This window comes from Pongo pygmaeus, chromosome 4 (assembly GCF_028885625.2).
Source record: "Pongo pygmaeus isolate AG05252 chromosome 4, NHGRI_mPonPyg2-v2.0_pri, whole genome shotgun sequence".
Classification (NCBI taxonomy): Eukaryota; Metazoa; Chordata; class Mammalia; order Primates; family Hominidae; genus Pongo; species Pongo pygmaeus.
This window is the reverse complement of record NC_072377.2, coordinates 87364965-87382067: the sequence shown is the minus strand read 5'-3', so window position 1 is coordinate 87382067 and position 17103 is coordinate 87364965. Positions and strand designations below refer to the sequence as shown.

At 37.0% G+C, this 17103-nt stretch overlaps 1 protein-coding gene and 1 long non-coding RNA gene across 3 annotated transcripts in view; one reads left to right on the top strand and one right to left on the bottom strand.

The window, feature by feature from the left end:
* The window catches only part of LOC134739593 (uncharacterized), a 73668-nt gene that overhangs the window by 21961 nt on the left and 34604 nt on the right, over window positions 1-17103 (bottom strand). Inside the window, exons 2-3 of the long non-coding RNA XR_010126408.1 lie at window positions 2981-3100; window positions 1518-1689 (exon numbers count right to left, since the gene is read on the bottom strand). This is a non-coding gene — a long non-coding RNA (uncharacterized LOC134739593). The remainder of the gene's footprint in view (window positions 1-1517; window positions 1690-2980; window positions 3101-17103) is intronic.
* The window catches only part of HAPLN1 (hyaluronan and proteoglycan link protein 1), an 81338-nt gene that overhangs the window by 50737 nt on the left and 13498 nt on the right, over window positions 1-17103 (top strand). For both annotated transcript variants that reach the window (XM_054488253.2, XM_063664953.1), the window contains one exon: window positions 15754-16125. In XM_054488253.2, the coding sequence (XP_054344228.1) occupies window positions 15754-16125 (372 nt within the window). The remainder of the gene's footprint in view (window positions 1-15753; window positions 16126-17103) is intronic.

Genomic DNA, 17103 nt, shown 5'->3' with positions numbered 1-17103 from the left:
AAAGGACTTTGGTAGTGATTGTCTAGACCAATCTTCCAATTCACGAATGAAGAAATCAAGACTCAGAGCTTTGCATTGCTTGTCCCAGGCTACCTGGCTGATAAAAAGTCCGTTTATCTGGTTAACCCCTTCCTTTTCTTCAAATCTGGGCTCATTTCTCACCTTTTTAATGAAGTCATCCTGACTACCGCAATCTGTCCCCCTCTGGTATCCTAATCTCTCTCACCCTTCTTTTCTTTCTCTCTGTAGCACTGGCTGTGTACTCTACTTATTTTTATGTAATTGTTTGTCATCTGTCTCTACCACAAGAATACTGAACAGCTTCACAAAGGCAGGAATCTTTGTGTGATGCATCCCAGTCACATAAACCCAACAACTGGCACATAGTAGGTGATCAATACATGTTTGCTAAATAAATCCAGGACCAAAATCCAGTTAGTTATTTTTTCTAATCAAGTTTTGGTTCAGCCTTTCCAAATCCCAGGGAAATATTTTCAATTCATGGAATGAGAAGCAGCAGATGAACAAGAGAATTATGCATTTGGGTTGCAAATTTTGTTTGGTCTTGTGCATGGCTCCCACATAACATGCAGCATCTGATACTCCACGAGAGTCTGCCAAAGACAGGTTGCAGCAATCTTCCTCATGCATGTATGCAGCTTTGAAGAGTATTGGATTTACATTTGGTCACTGCAATGCTATCCTGTTCCTTGTGTAATAACTGCAGAGTTGGGATTTGGTGGTACAGAATATATCACAAGGAGTGGGTGAATCTAATAATGTATGATCACAAACCATCTACAGAGCCAAAGTTTAATGGGAGAACTGGATACATGTTACTCTGTCTTAATTTTCTCTCTCCCATATAAAACTTATTTAAACTATCTGAGTCTGTTTGGAAAAGTTAAATCAATTCATTTTTGTCTTTTTGAGGCAGAATATCTTATTTGCAGCCACCAATGCAAAATCTACAAATACCAGGAAAAATATCTACAAATATTTTATAAATCACAGGTGGAAATATATATATAGTTAATAATTCTGTCTAAAAACTAATAGCTATAAAACATCAGAGAATTCCATCGAGGAATTATAAAAATTAGCACATCATCTGTATTAGATGACTAAATCTTAAATTTCTTATCAATTTACCAGAGGGCATGAAACCAAAAATGATAATAAGAACATACAGCATTAAACATAGGCTTGCCATTTGATCAAACTTAGAATATCACCATATTAATATAATAAATGAGCTCAAAAGTAAAGAACAAAAGTATATATGTAGGAGTATACATACATATGTAAAAATACTCATATATTGCACCCATGCATATGCACCTATAGACAACTTATTTATTCAACAAATGTGTTAGGTGCTTACGTAGAGGCATTAGGGATATGATGACAAAACATACAGTCTCTGCATTCAACAGTTTATAGTCTAGTGAGAGAGACAGTCATTACTAAGAATAAAGAGCTATTAATCATGGTAACAGAAAAATATATTTTCTTACCAACTTTGCTTCTATCAGTAAGCATAACTGCTAGCTCATGTCCTAGTCTTCTTTGTAGTTGTGTGTCCTTTTGAGAAAACAAAATTCAGCCATTTGCTGAACATTGGCCACCTCCACGCAAAACACTGGGTTATTCTCCATGGACATATAAACCATCTCCTCAGTGTGCTTACTGACAATATTATCAAGGCAACAAGCAAGCAAAAAAAAAAATAAAATAAGTGTTAAATAAAGGTGGAAATGTAGAGAAAAGAGTAAGTAGTTACCAAACTAAAAGAGCTTACTATTTAGAACTTTGAACCATATCCATTAAACTTTTAATCACTTAATAGAGCAGAACTCATAAAATACATCTTAAGAGTATTTCTAAACTTGATATTGAAAAATCTAGAATGCTGAATTCTATGCTATTCTGTGAACTAATAAAACAATACAGTTCTGTAATATTTCAAGGTATAAAAGCTTATATTGAATAATCTTTGCAGGTGGTAACAAATCCATACTAAACAGACATTGCTTTCTCTGTTTTATCCTTTGTGCTGAAATCAGCATAGTATGTGTGAAGCCAGTGATTGTTTGGAAACTCTCCCAAATACCAAGAAAACCCTATTAAATAGTGACACCTTTCTTTTTGGTTGCAGCTCTACAAGAACCTTGACTCAGCTAAAGCACTAACTATAGCTTAATGGCTTAGTGTTACAGTGATTTCAATATGATGATTCTCTGATTTTACCAAATATCAAGAAATAATAGCTTTAGATTTCTTTATTGATTATACTCTTTAAGTGGAAGGTGGAAAATTGCCATTTTAGAAAAGTCTTTTGGAATACAAACATCAAAATGCTAAGAAATTAAAATATTCAATCAAGAGGTTATCAAACTAATAGTATCTAGGGAGGAAATGAAATCTTTTTTAAAGCTATATTCTTATTTCAAAATGAAAACATTAAAAACATAGGAAATTATTGGAAATAAAATTACTTCAAAAATATTTTGTGTATTTTGTGTTGCCACAATACACTAACCCCAGACTTGTCTGCCTTCAAGAATGATTATCAAGTAGTCAGTACAAATGGTATCATTTTAATCTTGGTTTAATTCAACATGTTGGTTACTTGACTTCACTGTTAGTGACTAGTCACCATGTCTAAGGTGTGTGGAGTAATATTTACATGCTCAGGGATTGTGCTGTGGAGTATACTGAACAAAATAAGTTAAATAAGAATTCTCTCTACCTTTTCCAAACACTGTCGACTCAAAAGAAAAACAGACATTTTGGATTTAGAAAACCCAGAAAGGCCATAATCCATCATGTATAAAACGAATGAAGTATGTTAGAACAAGAAGCATTTTACTACAGTCAAGTATGGAGATTAGGTAAAAAAGTAGGAACAAAGGAGAGTCCTATCTTGTTTCTAAAGAGGGGTTGAAAGTTTAAAATAAAAGCTCCTTTGAAAACATACCCTTGAAGGGAGGAGATTTCCACTTCTAGTTGATTCTGTTTGAAATGCTGCTTCCCTCCCTGCTTTAGCTTGTTCCTGGAAAGCACTGGAAATTATGTTTGCCTTTTTGGCTCAGAGTTACTGAAGGGTAGAGAAAGAGCAGGTGAAAGGAAAGACGTAAGTCAAAGATATGTATAATATAGCCTTATATGTTACAAGATATATGACACAAATGTATTTTCTTTCTAGATGACTATATTTGTTCGGAATGATTTCACGATTATCTATGACTAATAATATTGCTAGCAAAAAATAATGAACACTTTTATACAAGGCTTTTTATTCTCTTTTTTTTTCTTTTTGGTTTCTTCAGCACAGAAAGGTAAATTACAAAGTTTTAAATTTTCAAATTTTCTTCTTCAGTATTATATGGGTTATGAACAATTACTTCTTACTTTCTCTTGAAAAATGTTGTCAATTATGCTGTCAGGCTTTAAATCTCCAAAAATCTGCATATGATTATTTTTATATCCTCATTTTGCTTTGTCTTTTATCACAGTCATTAACAAAGGGTCTTAATTAAGAGCTTAAAGTACCAAAGTACTGAAAAGCTGATTAGATAGTTAATGCTTCATTTAAATGTTTCCGTATAAACAGAATACCTTATTCTAAAAGATGCATATAGTAACAGCATTTTATAGACCTCCCACAATATATTAAAATCAAAGTGTGTTCCAAAATAAAGCTTCTTGAACTTCGGCCTTTTTTCTTATAACTCATTATTTGGCTTATGTACATAATTGAATAAATAAATGAAAGCAAATGTACATATAAATAATAAATATAAAAGTTTTTTTTGGAAGACACGGTGGGTCACATCTATAATCCCAGCACTTTGGGAGGCCAAGGGGAGCAGATCATTTGAGGTCAGGAGTTTAAGACCAGCCTGGCCGACATGGTGAAACCCTGTCTCTACTAAAAATACAAAAATTAGCCAGACCTGGTGTCTCATGCCTGTAGTCCCAGCTGCTTGGAAGGCTGAAGCAGGAAAATCGCTTGAACCCAAGAGGAGGAGATTGCAGTGAGCTGATATTACGCCACTACACTCCAGCCTGGGTGATAGAGTGAGACTAGGGCTCAAAAAAAAAAAATGTTTTTAAGGGAAAAAAGGTTGTGAGAGAGCACTGAGGGGGCAGTGGGCTCAATGGCGTTCGTTTGCCATTGAGGACGAGTATGGGAGGTGCCCTCTAAGCAAGGACATCAAGCTGAGATCTGGATAATGAGTGGGAGACAGTCACATAAAAAACCAGAGGCAGAGCATTCCAGGGAGAAAAAGTAGAAAATGCAAATTCTCTGAGATTAGAATAGGCTTGATGCTTTCAAACCGAAAGAAGCCCAAGAGACTGCAGCCTGTCAGAGGGGAGGTTGTGCTTTCAGAGAGTAGGCAGGAGGCAGACCACAGTACTTTATAAGTGGTCCAGAGTACAGAGTTCAGACTTTATCCCAAAATCATTTGAAAATGTTTAAAAGGTTTGTTTGAGTAAGGGGTGACATAATATGATTTACATTTATAAAAAACCATGTGAGTAATGGATTACAGTGGGCCAAGAGTAAAGGTGAGGCTGCCTTTTAGGAGGATCTTCAAAGTTCAGGTGAGAAATCATGGTGGCAGGGACCAGGATGGTAGCAGTAGAAAAGGATGGAGATGAACCAATTTGAAAAAATAAAGTGAAGGAAGAAATGGCAGCAATTACTGATAGATTGTATGTAGGAATTAAGGGAAACAGACACATCAAGCTGAGCTGCTAGAGTTTGGCATGAACCAAAGGATGGATGATGGAGGCATAAACTAAATTGAGAAAGACTGGGAGAACAGATTTGGGTGAGGGAGGAGGGACTCAAGTTAGTTATTTGTCATTCAATATAGGACCAATAGGAAGATGGGTTTAATAGTTTCATGCTCAGGAAGAAGTATAATGCAAGAATGTTTTGGAATCATCAGCACATAAGCGGTATTTATAACTATGGGACCAGATGAGATCACCTGGGGAGGGGAGATATGCAGATAAAGGGAAGGAGATGGACCTGGTATGAGTTTTGAAGACCCTCAATACCGACAGGTGGGATAAAGGAAAATGCAGAGGGCACATATTCACTTCCCAGAGTCTGAACCTTGATCACCGATGTGTGAAATTACTTTTATCATATGATTTTTTAAAACTTTAAATCAGTTGCAAGCATTTGGATATAGGAGATTTTTGCATTAAAAATGCATTTCTAGCCTCTGTTGAAAAATCCAAAGGCCTGCTATTTTTCAGCCTTCATCCTCATAAGACAGCATCACTGGGAACCTGTATCTGCTGCCTGTTTAGAACGGGGCCTGTGCTCCCCACAATAGGTACAGTCTTTTCCACTCTTTATCATCCTCATCATATCCAGGTGCTCTCTTCACTCCCCTCAGCCTTGCCCACCTGGGCATTTGTGTTTGACTTACCTTTTGTTTTGTTTCAGCACTAAACTTTTTACCTGACCCATTGCAGGCTATTGATTCATGTTTATTAGGTAAAAAAATCAAAGTTCCTTTTTATCCTTTGTTGCCTCTAGGATTGACTCCTGTGATGGGATTATTTTGATGTCTTCTTTACTAAGTGAAGACTTTAGCCTTAAAAGTATATACAACCAACAGTGTCATTCTACAAATTACAAATTACTTAACCTCACACTTCACCACAAAGTGGAAGTGGTCTGAGCGGAGACAAGTAGAGTTGAGCTCTATGCCTTTACCACATCAAGGCACATTTCCAATAATTAAGGAGTGGTAGATAATTACAGCCTAATGAAGAAGAATGACTCATGCTAATGTTTTCGTTTCCCCATATCCTTTGAAACAAACGTCTAATATAGTTAAAATCCTACAGAGTATATTTATATTAAGAATGTCACTCAATATATTACTAAAATATTCTAATTTTATTTCATTTTCTTGTGTTCTTTAATCACTCTGTAATTATGATAACCTGGTTTGTGTTTTCTAGGTCTAAAACATAAGAATTAAATGCTAGTTATTTATCCACAAATCTTTGATAACACAAATAAATTTAAATTCTGAAAATTATTAACCAGAGCAGACAACTCTAAGTTGACAAAGATACTAAGATTATTTTTACTTCTATAACAAGTTACATCAGAATTAACAATGATAATAATAGTAATAAATTAATATTAACATTTAAAATCACTTACTATGTGTACTTTTCATAAAAAGTTCATTACCCGGGTCATCTCATTTAGCACTCACCATAAGATGGTATAAAGATGGTTAACCAGCTGGGCATGGTGGTTCACGCCTGTAATCCCAGCACTTTGGGAACCCGAGGGGGGCAGATCACCTGAGGCCAGGAGTTCAAGACCAGCCTGGCCAACATGGCAAAACCCCATCTCTACTAAAAATACAAAAGTTAACCGGATGCAGTGGCGGGTGCCTATAATCCCAGCTAACTTCCGAAATTGAGAGAGGTTACATAGCTTGTCCCAGGTCACGTGGTTGTTAGGTGGTAAGGATGAGATTAAACACAGGCAGGTTGGCTTTTGTGCTCCAAACCCATACATGAACACACAGCAACATCAAAGCCTTTTCATGGCATCTTTTGCATGATGCAATAGGTAAAAATGGTCCCCATTTTATTCCATTCAATTTATATAACTACGTTTCAGAAGAAATAAAATCACTAAGAGAAATAAAGTTTGGTCTTGGGCTTTAGAGAAGCTTTTCTGGGCCGAGCGCGGTGGCTCACGCCTGTAATCCCAACACTTTGGGAGGCCAAGGCGGGCGGATCACGAGGTCAGGGATCGAGACTATCCTGGCTAACACGGTGAAACCCCGTCTCTACTAAAAATACAAAAAATTAGCCGGGCGGGGTGGCAGATGCCTGTAGTCCCAGCTACTTGGGAGGCTGAGGCAGGACAATGGCGTGAACCTGGGAAGCGGAGCTTGCAGTGAGCCGAGATCGCGCCACTGCACTCCAGCCTGCGCAACAGAGCAGGACTCCGTCTCAAAAAAAAAAAAAAGAAGAAGCTTTTCTCACAGACCACCATTGTGATTCTTAACAGGGGTAAGAGGAGCAAGGAATGGATGGCAACTGCAAATATACACATTCCACATCCACCACAAATACAAACTGTCTGAAACTCCCAAGGAAATAGAGGAAGGAGCAGACAGGAATTGAATGCTATAGATATAGGTAGATATAAATGTAGATATAGATGGATAGATATAGGCACAGGTATAGATATAGATGATATAGGTATAGATGACAAAGACATAGGCATTGGTGGAAAGATAGTGATAAATTTGTTTAAAAAGTCTTCTAAAATAGTAGTCGTGAAATGCACTCCTGTCTTGCTAAGAACCACTAGATTAGGCGATCCTGAAGAGTTGATGAGATGTGAATTTCTCAGGAACCAATACTTTCTAGGAACCGCCTTCTGGAAGAGCACAGTAAAGAAGACAGTGTAGAAGATAGAAGCTGTTTTGTACGCCAGGCACACTTTGGACATGTAAATATTTGCTAGTAAGAGTCAACATGAGCTGGGCACTCACTATAGGCCAGGCACCAAGCTAAGTTCTCAATGTGAATTACTTCCTTTAACCCTCACAAGAACCCAGGGATGAAGATGACTTACTTCCATTTACTGATGAGGAAACTGAGGTACAGAAAGATTAAGTGACACAATGTAAGAGATATAGTCCATATGCTTAACTAATACTCTGTAACTGCTGAGAAAAGAAATGAAATAATGAATGTGGAAAGGCAGAAGCCACAAAGAACTTTACCAACAGAACAAAGCTAAACTTCCTCCTCACATTTTACTTCTTCCTGCTAGAAAAAAAAAAAGATTAAGAAAAGAGAATTAACAGGAGACAGAATATTTATCAGGATATTATCAGAGTTTCTGGTGTACATCTCAGAACAGTGATTTTTAAACTATGTTCAGTTGACTTCCTAGAGCTCCTTGGGACCTCGTGATGCCCATCTCAAGCAGAGAGGCTCACATTTATAAGATTACATGGAAAAGGTTTGACTTAGATATCCTTTGCAGGGACAAGGAATTCCACTGTTCTTGAAAAACTTTTTTTAAACATTGCCATAGATAAACCTCCAGGCTCCAAAACAGTGATAGAATTTGTCTTCATTTTTTTACTATGAAACATGGATATGATCATAACATAGTACACATTCATGATCAGCATCACTCAAAACAATACTATATTTTGTTATTGAGCAGTTTTCCATCACATAATCCATTTAGCTCTAAGGAAAGAAAAAATGATGGATTTCGTCAATACCTACAAGAATGCTTCATAGCATATCACATGTGATAATGCAGATCTCAACAGGAAGGCAAAACATGCCGTTTGAGAAATTATAAAAACACAATTTAGCTATAGATTGATAGGAAAGAGCAGAGCATGAGGACTATACAGTGGGTGCAGAGAAGGTAGCACCTGGCAGGGTTGGGAAGTGGGCTGGATGGAGGAGTATGATCTCGTAGCCTGTGAGACCAAAAGGCAGGTCACAGATGATGAAAAACAGCACTAATCACTTTATATCAAAGAGCGATCTCCACTTATCCTATTTTCAGCATTAGATTTTTTTCCTTTATGGTTCAAAACTAGACAATAATTACTATCTTTGGCAATAGTATCTTTAAAAAATAGGGAAATGTGATACCATGTATTTCATGTTTTAAATACATGTTTAAAGATAACATTTTTAGTAACACAGCAATAGTTATACTGAGAAAATATAATCCTTCAATTATAATAATATAGTATAATTATGGCTACCAGGTTCTTGTGTAGACAGACTCTAGATAAAGGGTTTTTGTCTATTTGTTAAATTCCCTCAACTTCTACATTTATTTTTATAAGATTTTTATTTAGTTTATGCATGGGTGGTACATTCACATGGTTTAAAATTTTTTAAATATGGAAGTGTAGATGTGAAAATCTCCCAAGCCTTCCTCTACCCACTTTTCCCCACAGCTTCTCATAGTCTACCAAGGCTGTTAGTTTCTTGTGAATCCTTTCAGATATACTTTATGTCAAACTACACTACACAAACTTTTGAATTCTCACATATGGTAAGAAGCACACATACTCCTTCGTATCTTCAGATCAAAGTTTAAACTTCCAGGTGAAAGCAAAGATGTGCCAGAGAAAAATTCCAGATTTTTTTTTTTTTTTTAAGACGAAGTCTCGCTCTGTCACCCAGGCTGGAGTGCAGTGGTGCAATCTTGGCTCACTGCAACCTCCGCCTCCCAGATTCAAGCGATTCTCCTGCCTCGGCCTCCCAAGTAGCTGGGATTACAGGTGTGCACCACCGTGCCTGGCTAATTTTGTATTTTTAGTAGAGATGGGGTTTCACCATGTTGGCCAGGCTGGTCTCAAACACCTGACCTCAGGTGATCCACCTACCTCTGCCTCCCAAAGTGCTGGGATTACAGGCGTGAGCCACTGCACCCAGCTCCAGGTTTCAAATTCAAATCAAGTAGGTGAGGGCACAAGGCAAGAATGAGATCATTTTTCTACTACCTTTCTTACTGTCTTCCCTTCTAGAGACTCAAGATCCTCTGCATTCAAGAATAGCTGGGGAAGCAAGCTAAAACTTGGTCTCTGATAAAAGTAATGAACTCTTTGAAAGAACAGTAAAGGCTGGATGCGAAGGGAGAGGGTCAGCATGGATGGGGGTGAGCGCCTGGAAAGGTTTCTAATGCGATCTGATTAGACACATTAGAATTATGACCAAAAGATAGGTTCTTCTGACTCCAGGTGAGCAGTTTCAGGAAAAATTAGATTTCTTCCAGTCTGAAGGAAACAAAATAATGATAAAGTTAAAGGTTAATAAGTAAGGCACTCTTTATTTTCTAAATTTTGTGTCCTACTCAAATGTAATGTGTAAAGTACAATGAGAGACAAATGTTTAAATTACGTATTCTACTTAAATATGGTGTCTTTAATGTGTATAACTGTTTTTATAAAGTGTTTTCATTTTAGAGAGGTAGTATGGCGTGAAGCAAGCTCAGATATCCATGTTTACTGCCATAGCTAGGCCCAAGCTGTATGCAGCACTAGTATATTTCAGTCACAGACACTTATTGCATCAGGCACTATGTTGATGCTGGAGAAACAACATAAACAAGGCAGAGTGATTGTTTGCAATAGACCATGGTAAGCACAGTGATGGACAGAAATCCATCCTGGCTGCTCATTCTCCTGCAGGCTTTGGCTACCCTAAGGAAAATAACAGTTTCCAAAGTGTTAGTATTACACATCCAAATCTACCAAAGTGTTAACAAATGTCACAAAATAAAGAACTATTTTTAAAACCTTGTGCATTTTTTTTTCAAATAACTCATTATGGAGCTGACAATTGAGTCTATGTCTATCGGTTTGGAATGTCAGAAAGAAATTAACTTTCTGTTTGGGATGATGAAAAAGTTTTGAAAACGGGTAATGGTGATGGTTGCACAACAAGGTGAAAGTAATTAATGGCACTGAATTATACACGTAAACATGGTTAAAATGCAATTTTTTAAATATATATTTTATCACAATGGACAAAATTAAATGATGGTGGTAGAGTATTTTCTTGGAGAGATCATTTTTAATGTTCTTATTTAGCCATCTTAAATACATTTGCCAGTTGGGTTTTTTTTTTAATTATTATTGATCTAGGAAATCCAAAAGTCTCGAATTTACTTCATCCATACACCGGTGGAGAAAGTAACCAACATCAAGACTGGCTAGCTTGCACCAAGACAAACTTGTTTTTTAGCATGGAAATTTTGATTTGTATCAGGGTGGTTCCCAAGGGCTTCACTTTCAAAATGAGTGGTGTAAGGACCATGAGAATGGAGGGATGAAAAAGTCTTTCTAGTGGGAAAGGCTTTCTAGAGAGGAGCGAGGAAGCCCCTGACAACCAATCATCCCTGTCTTTCTCCAGGAGGGCTCCCAATTTCATGTAATGTCATTGTTTCCCATGATGATTCACAAAATGTATAACTACAAATGACCTAAGTTTAAGGTAGGACTTTGTATGGATTAAAAACATAAACTTTGTGGCTCATGCCTGTAATCTCAGCACTTTGGGAGGCTGAGGCAGGTGGATCATCTGAGGTCAGGAGTTCTAGACCAGCCTGGCTAACATGGTGAAACCCCATCTCTACTAAAAAATACAAAAAATTAGCAGGGCGTGGTGGTGTGCACCTGTAATCCCAGCTACTCGGGAGGCTGAGGCAGGAGAACGGCTTGAACCCAGGAGGCAGAGGTTGCAGTGAGCCGAGATGTTGCCATTGCACTCCAGCCTGGGCAACAAGAGTGAAACTCTGTCTCAAAAAAAAAAAAAAAAAAAAAAAAAAACACACACAAAATTTGATTCATAGCACCCTTTCCTTTTTTCTATCATCTAGATTTCTGTGAGTATAAACTGCCAAATAAATTTTTATGCTTTTAATAGGACTAAGAACAATAGGCAGTGGTCCAATATCATAGTTTTAAATTGTTTTTCTCCAGTTGCGCTTGTCCTGTTGTTTAAAAGTCTTCATCTAAATTTCATAGCAAGTATAAAGATCAGTTGTTTGCTCACGCCATTGCTTTTATTATTTGGTGAAACTAAATGATGTCCTCTGGATTTCACAGCAGAATTTGTAAGATAATAACGAGGCCCCAGCGGTTCAGTGAGTCCCCATTAGTGTTCTCACCAGGCCCTACTTGTTTCCCCTGGAGACAACTCTGAGCTTTGAAGGGCATCAGATCTTTCAAGTCATTGTCACTAATGGAAATGGGGAATTTATTTACTTGTAAATTGCACTTTAAAAAATTTCAGTCCCCCACTGGACATCTTCAATTTCCCGAATTTCAACATACAGCCTCATTTATGGACAAAATTAAGCTCTTCAACACTATGCAAGTGTTTATGTGCACCTTTTCACACTGAAAGGAAAAGGGGAAATGGACACTTGTATGCTACATAGTTTTATTTATTTTCGCATGTTGTTTTTTTCTTTAAAAAAAAACAAAAAACAAGCAATACTCATTCTAATGATGAAGGTTTATTTTTATTTTTTGCATTTTTAAAAAATTGTTTGCATTTTTTAAAAAAAAAAGCAATACTCATTCTAGTGATGAAGGTTTATTTTTATCTTTTGCATTTCAATTGCTATGCAACAGCCTGCTAATCAAACAGTTCTTTTTTTTTTTTTTTTTTTTTTTTTTTTTGAGACGTAGTCTTTCTGTGTTGCCCAGGCTAGGGTACAGCGACACAATCTCAGCTCACTGCCACCTCCACCTCCCAGGTTCGGGCAATTCTCCTGCTTCAGCTTCCCAAGTAGCTGGGACTACAGGCACGTACCACCATGCCTGTCTAATTTTTGTACTTTTAGTTGAGACGGGGTTTCACCATGTTGACCAGGCTGATCTCGAACTCCTGACCTCAAGTGATCTGCCCACCTCAGCCTCCCAAAGTGCTGGGATTATAGGCGTGAGCCACTGCACCCAGCCCCAATCAAACAGTTTTGATTTAAACATTAATTTCAAACTGATCCAGGAGTTTAAATCCAATTATCAGATTCAAGACTTTCTCTAGGCAAGAGTGTGCAAAGTTTGTAATCAACGCCTCTGGTTCCCTTTCCTGTGTCTTCACCCCTTTCATTTCCCTGTCTAATTCAGTGTGTTTCCTGGCTGGTCTCTGTGATGACAACCTGTGACATAGCACCTGATAAGAACTGCAAGCTCAAGATTCTCATGAGGTAGACTTATCAGAGTCCAACAGCTAAGGCATGGGAGAGCCTGCAATAGACCACTTCTCCAACAATGCTCAGTGCTGTATAATCTGCAGTGTAGATCTTCTAAAAGCAAACAAACAAATGAAAACATTATTCTCAAGGCCATGTTGGAGGTTTAGCCTAAGGAACCTTAATGGCCTTAGTCACTAAATATGTTATATACCTTTGCTAGGGTTCTTTGAATTTCAGCCAGAGACTTCTGGCAGCTATTACTTCAACACACACACACACACACACACACACACACACACACACACACACACCCCAAAACAAATGAGAATGGTAGAATTTTATACATTTTGATAGGCTTGTTAAAAAACTATTTTGGGTGAGGGTCAGTGGATGTTTGGTGTCTGCTTAATTTTCAACATTATACCACACAAGTCATCCTCTATTCACAATGCTGGAGTAGAAGTAAAACAAAAACAAAATCAGAAGCCTACACTTCTAAAATACTGCAAGATGGTTTACAGTTAACCACAGAAAAAAATTAGAAGTCTGAGTCCCTTATACAAGAGTTTTGATCTTTGCCTTAACCCTTTAATTTATAAAACATTTAGACCTTGTGTTCATTCTGGAACAGTTTATGATTACACTAAACCTCCCAAATTTCCAACTCCCCTATTTCCAAGTCTCACAGGTGGCATTTTATGTATTTACTTTTTACTCCACATGATTCAAAACTTTATAAATAAGTGAAATTATGGAAGACTAATATATGACAAAATTATGCTCTATATTGGGCAGTATCTTAGTTGGAAAATACTGTGTAAAATCTATGAAGTAGGAACAGTTTAGTAGTTAGTGTACACCTCGTATTGGTCAGCCATTGTCCTAAGTGCTTTATGTGTATTAGGTTAATTGTACATTGTAGGTAATAGTATCTGTAATTCACATATAAGGAAATTAGGGCTTAGAGGTTGCACAACTTGCCCAAGGCTACAGAGCTAGTAAATTGAGGAAGTGAGGTTAGACCAAGGTCTATATCACATTAGAGCCCTTGTTCACAACTGCTATGATATCCTCTATGCCAGTGCATTTGGGCATTATTTTTGATTTTGAACTAAACAACTGAAAGAATAATGAAACTGAGACCTATTTTAGCTATGTGTCATATCTAAACTATGTTTCAGTATGGGAAGGCCCAGCTCCTGGAGTGTTCCCACACACCACCCTTGCCCCCTACAAGATACTGGTGAGGAAATGTTCCCTATGACCCTCAGGCATTATTGAGAAAACTTAGTCAACAGCACTTTTTCCTCCTCCCAGAAAGAAGACACTAGAGATGTTTCAGTAGAACTTGGATGCAGGCATTGTGGATATTGTAAGGAAAAAATTATATGTAGGGTAGAATTACATAGATTTATCTTTTATATCTTGAGGTTCTATGGTCCTAAATAATGAGATCAAGAATGGAATATAAAGGAAATGCTTAATGAGCTGGATTTGTGATTCCTCTTAACTAAATAATAAATGAAGCCATTATCCTCGCACTTCATTATCTATTCAAAGTGAGGGGCATTGATGGCTTTACTAAACTTTTCAGCTTTTTGAAGCTTGGGACTCACTTATAAATGAAATTATATGCTCATTAAAAATATTAATTCTGATTGCTATAAGATAAAAATAGAGATGTTATGTCTATTTTTTGGATACTTTCTATTTTAAAATCCAAATCCTATATTTGCCATTCAATAACTGTGTGTCTCAACATGGCTACTCTTCCCAGTGATTTGGACATCTTAAATGATTCATGGCAAAGGATTATTCAACACCTATCTGCCCAAGCAGGAGGTCTGCAGAGTTGTGTGAAGGGCAGCTTTGGTAGCTGTTGAAAGCTGTGTATAGACACAAAGATATCTATATCCAGGAGCTCTTATATTGCTTTCTCATTTTCAAATCTTGCACATCCTCAAGAGACACTGTCAAGGTCAAAAGCACAATGTGCTAGCCAGGGGGAAACCCCAGAGAAAGCGAAAATCTGAAAATAACAGCTGATATGTAGAAAACGGCAGACCTGCTGACTTGGCAGACTCAGGATATTGTGGTGCTCTTTGGAAGGCAATAGAGTCCTTGGAGGAAGGACTTGGAGGAAAACAAAAGGACAAGGAAAGGAAAGGTGGAAGTAATAAGATAACTGCAAAACAAGACATAGCTGAAAACAAAGAGAGAGAATAGAAGGATATTTAAGGGAGTAAAGAAGCAAATAATTATTTGGTTAATCAGAAAAGAAGTATAACTTTGGATACGCTTTTAACATTCCAATTTTGAGGAATACATTTCAAAATCTTCTGGAATTTGTCAAAAGCATTTATTAAAATTACCTTTGTCTAACCTTTCTGTGAAAACAAAGTACATATTTCCTGAAATATTTCAGAAGAGCCTAACACAGGTGTATATTTGACTAGAAGCCATAAATTGAGGATATTCTGAGTTCTTTGGCCAGAACAGTATGAAAATGAATCATGTTGCTTCATATTTTGCCTGTAAGTACAATATAAATTTATTGTATTAGAAAGCCCAGCTGGGTTTTCCTTACCTTGAAATGTTTGGGTTTGTATTGACGAACCCGTCATGCAACTCTCGCACTTCTCTTGGTCTTGTTTCTATATTTTTGATATTTAAATGTAGAAGAAAAAATTGAAACAATAATAGATAGAATTTATTATGAAATCATTGACCTTCAGATGACTATGGAGTCTTATATCCAATATTTCTTACTGACGTTAATGTAACTTCTTCCCCTTTGGTTTAAAATACATGACTACTTTAGAGACCTTCTAGTTATTAGAGGTCCCTTTCTATATGGTTCAAAAGAGATTACGTAGAGAAGCTAACCACTCAAAGCTATCCTTTGTCAGATACCCTATATATGTGATATATTTCATTTTACGAAAATGTCTGAAAGTATATTAATAGTTTTTTTTTTTTTTCCTTTTTAATTATAGCAGAAAATGGCCCCCGTCTACTTGTGGAAGCAGAGCAAGCCAAGGTGTTCTCACACAGAGGTGGCAATGTTACACTGCCATGTAAATTTTATCGAGACCCTACAGCATTTGGCTCAGGAATCCATAAAATCCGAATTAAGTGGACGAAGCTAACTTCGGATTACCTCAAGGAAGTGGATGTTTTTGTTTCCATGGGATACCACAAAAAAACCTATGGAGGCTACCAGGGTAGAGTGTTTCTGAAGGGAGGCAGTGATAATGATGCTTCTCTGGTCATCACAGACCTCACTCTGGAAGATTATGGGAGATATAAGTGTGAGGTGATTGAAGGATTAGAAGATGACACTGCTGTGGTAGCACTGGACTTACAAGGTGGGTATCTATAAGTCATGTTCAACGTAGAAATGGTCATTAATAGTCGCTTTTTTTTCATGAGGAGTAATGTCTAGTGGTTAACACAGTAATCAAGTGAAAAACCAAAGTCCTTGCCTAGCATCTTTTTCTATTCTTTTGTATTCTACAGTCTGCCTATGATTCCAGCTTTCATGTTTGAAATGCATACACAATGCTTATGTGCAAAATTGAAGCTATTTGTAACTAGGAGAAACGTGCAGTGGAACTGAATTAACAGTTTTCAGATACTGCCTTATGCTGTTCAAAATCATCTAAATTCCATTATATGGTTATTGAGAAATTCAGACTGTGTACTTTTTTATTATGTTTCTAAAATTATCTCAGTTTCAAAATAATGGCATGTTTTGTAAAGGACATCTGTTAACTAAAATATATGTAATTGTATTCTGTAAAATAACTGCAAAACCTTAATTCAACAAAAAGGTAATCTCTAGCTTTCTTTATATATTCTTCTAAAGAAGTGATTTTGTAATGGTTCAGAGTCTCTTAGCCATTTGGTCGAGGTATTTTGTGGGAGAATTCTATTTCTTAAATATGTAGGCCATTCAGTAGGTTCAATAACCAACATGTGTAAAAACCTGTACAATAAAAAGTGTCCTTGCCATCCTTGCCTCCCCTCTGCCCAGTGTCCACCCTGTGGAGACCCTCCTCTCCTTAGTTTCTCATGGATCACAGGACATCTTATTTTTCATAAATTTCAGCATTATTTTACACTGAAGGGTGGGTTTTGGCAGCATTGAGAGAATGATTTCCTTCCCTATCTACATAAAACTCTAAGTGTATGCTTGCTAGAAGCTCCTTTCACCTCTGAGGACAGATTTGTGGCTTTGGGGAAAATATCTGTTTGGTCCACTAGCATATCACTGACTATTTGACCTTCTGAATCCCATACAATCCTATCACATGTATGGAGATGTATCTGCTTTATACATCTAA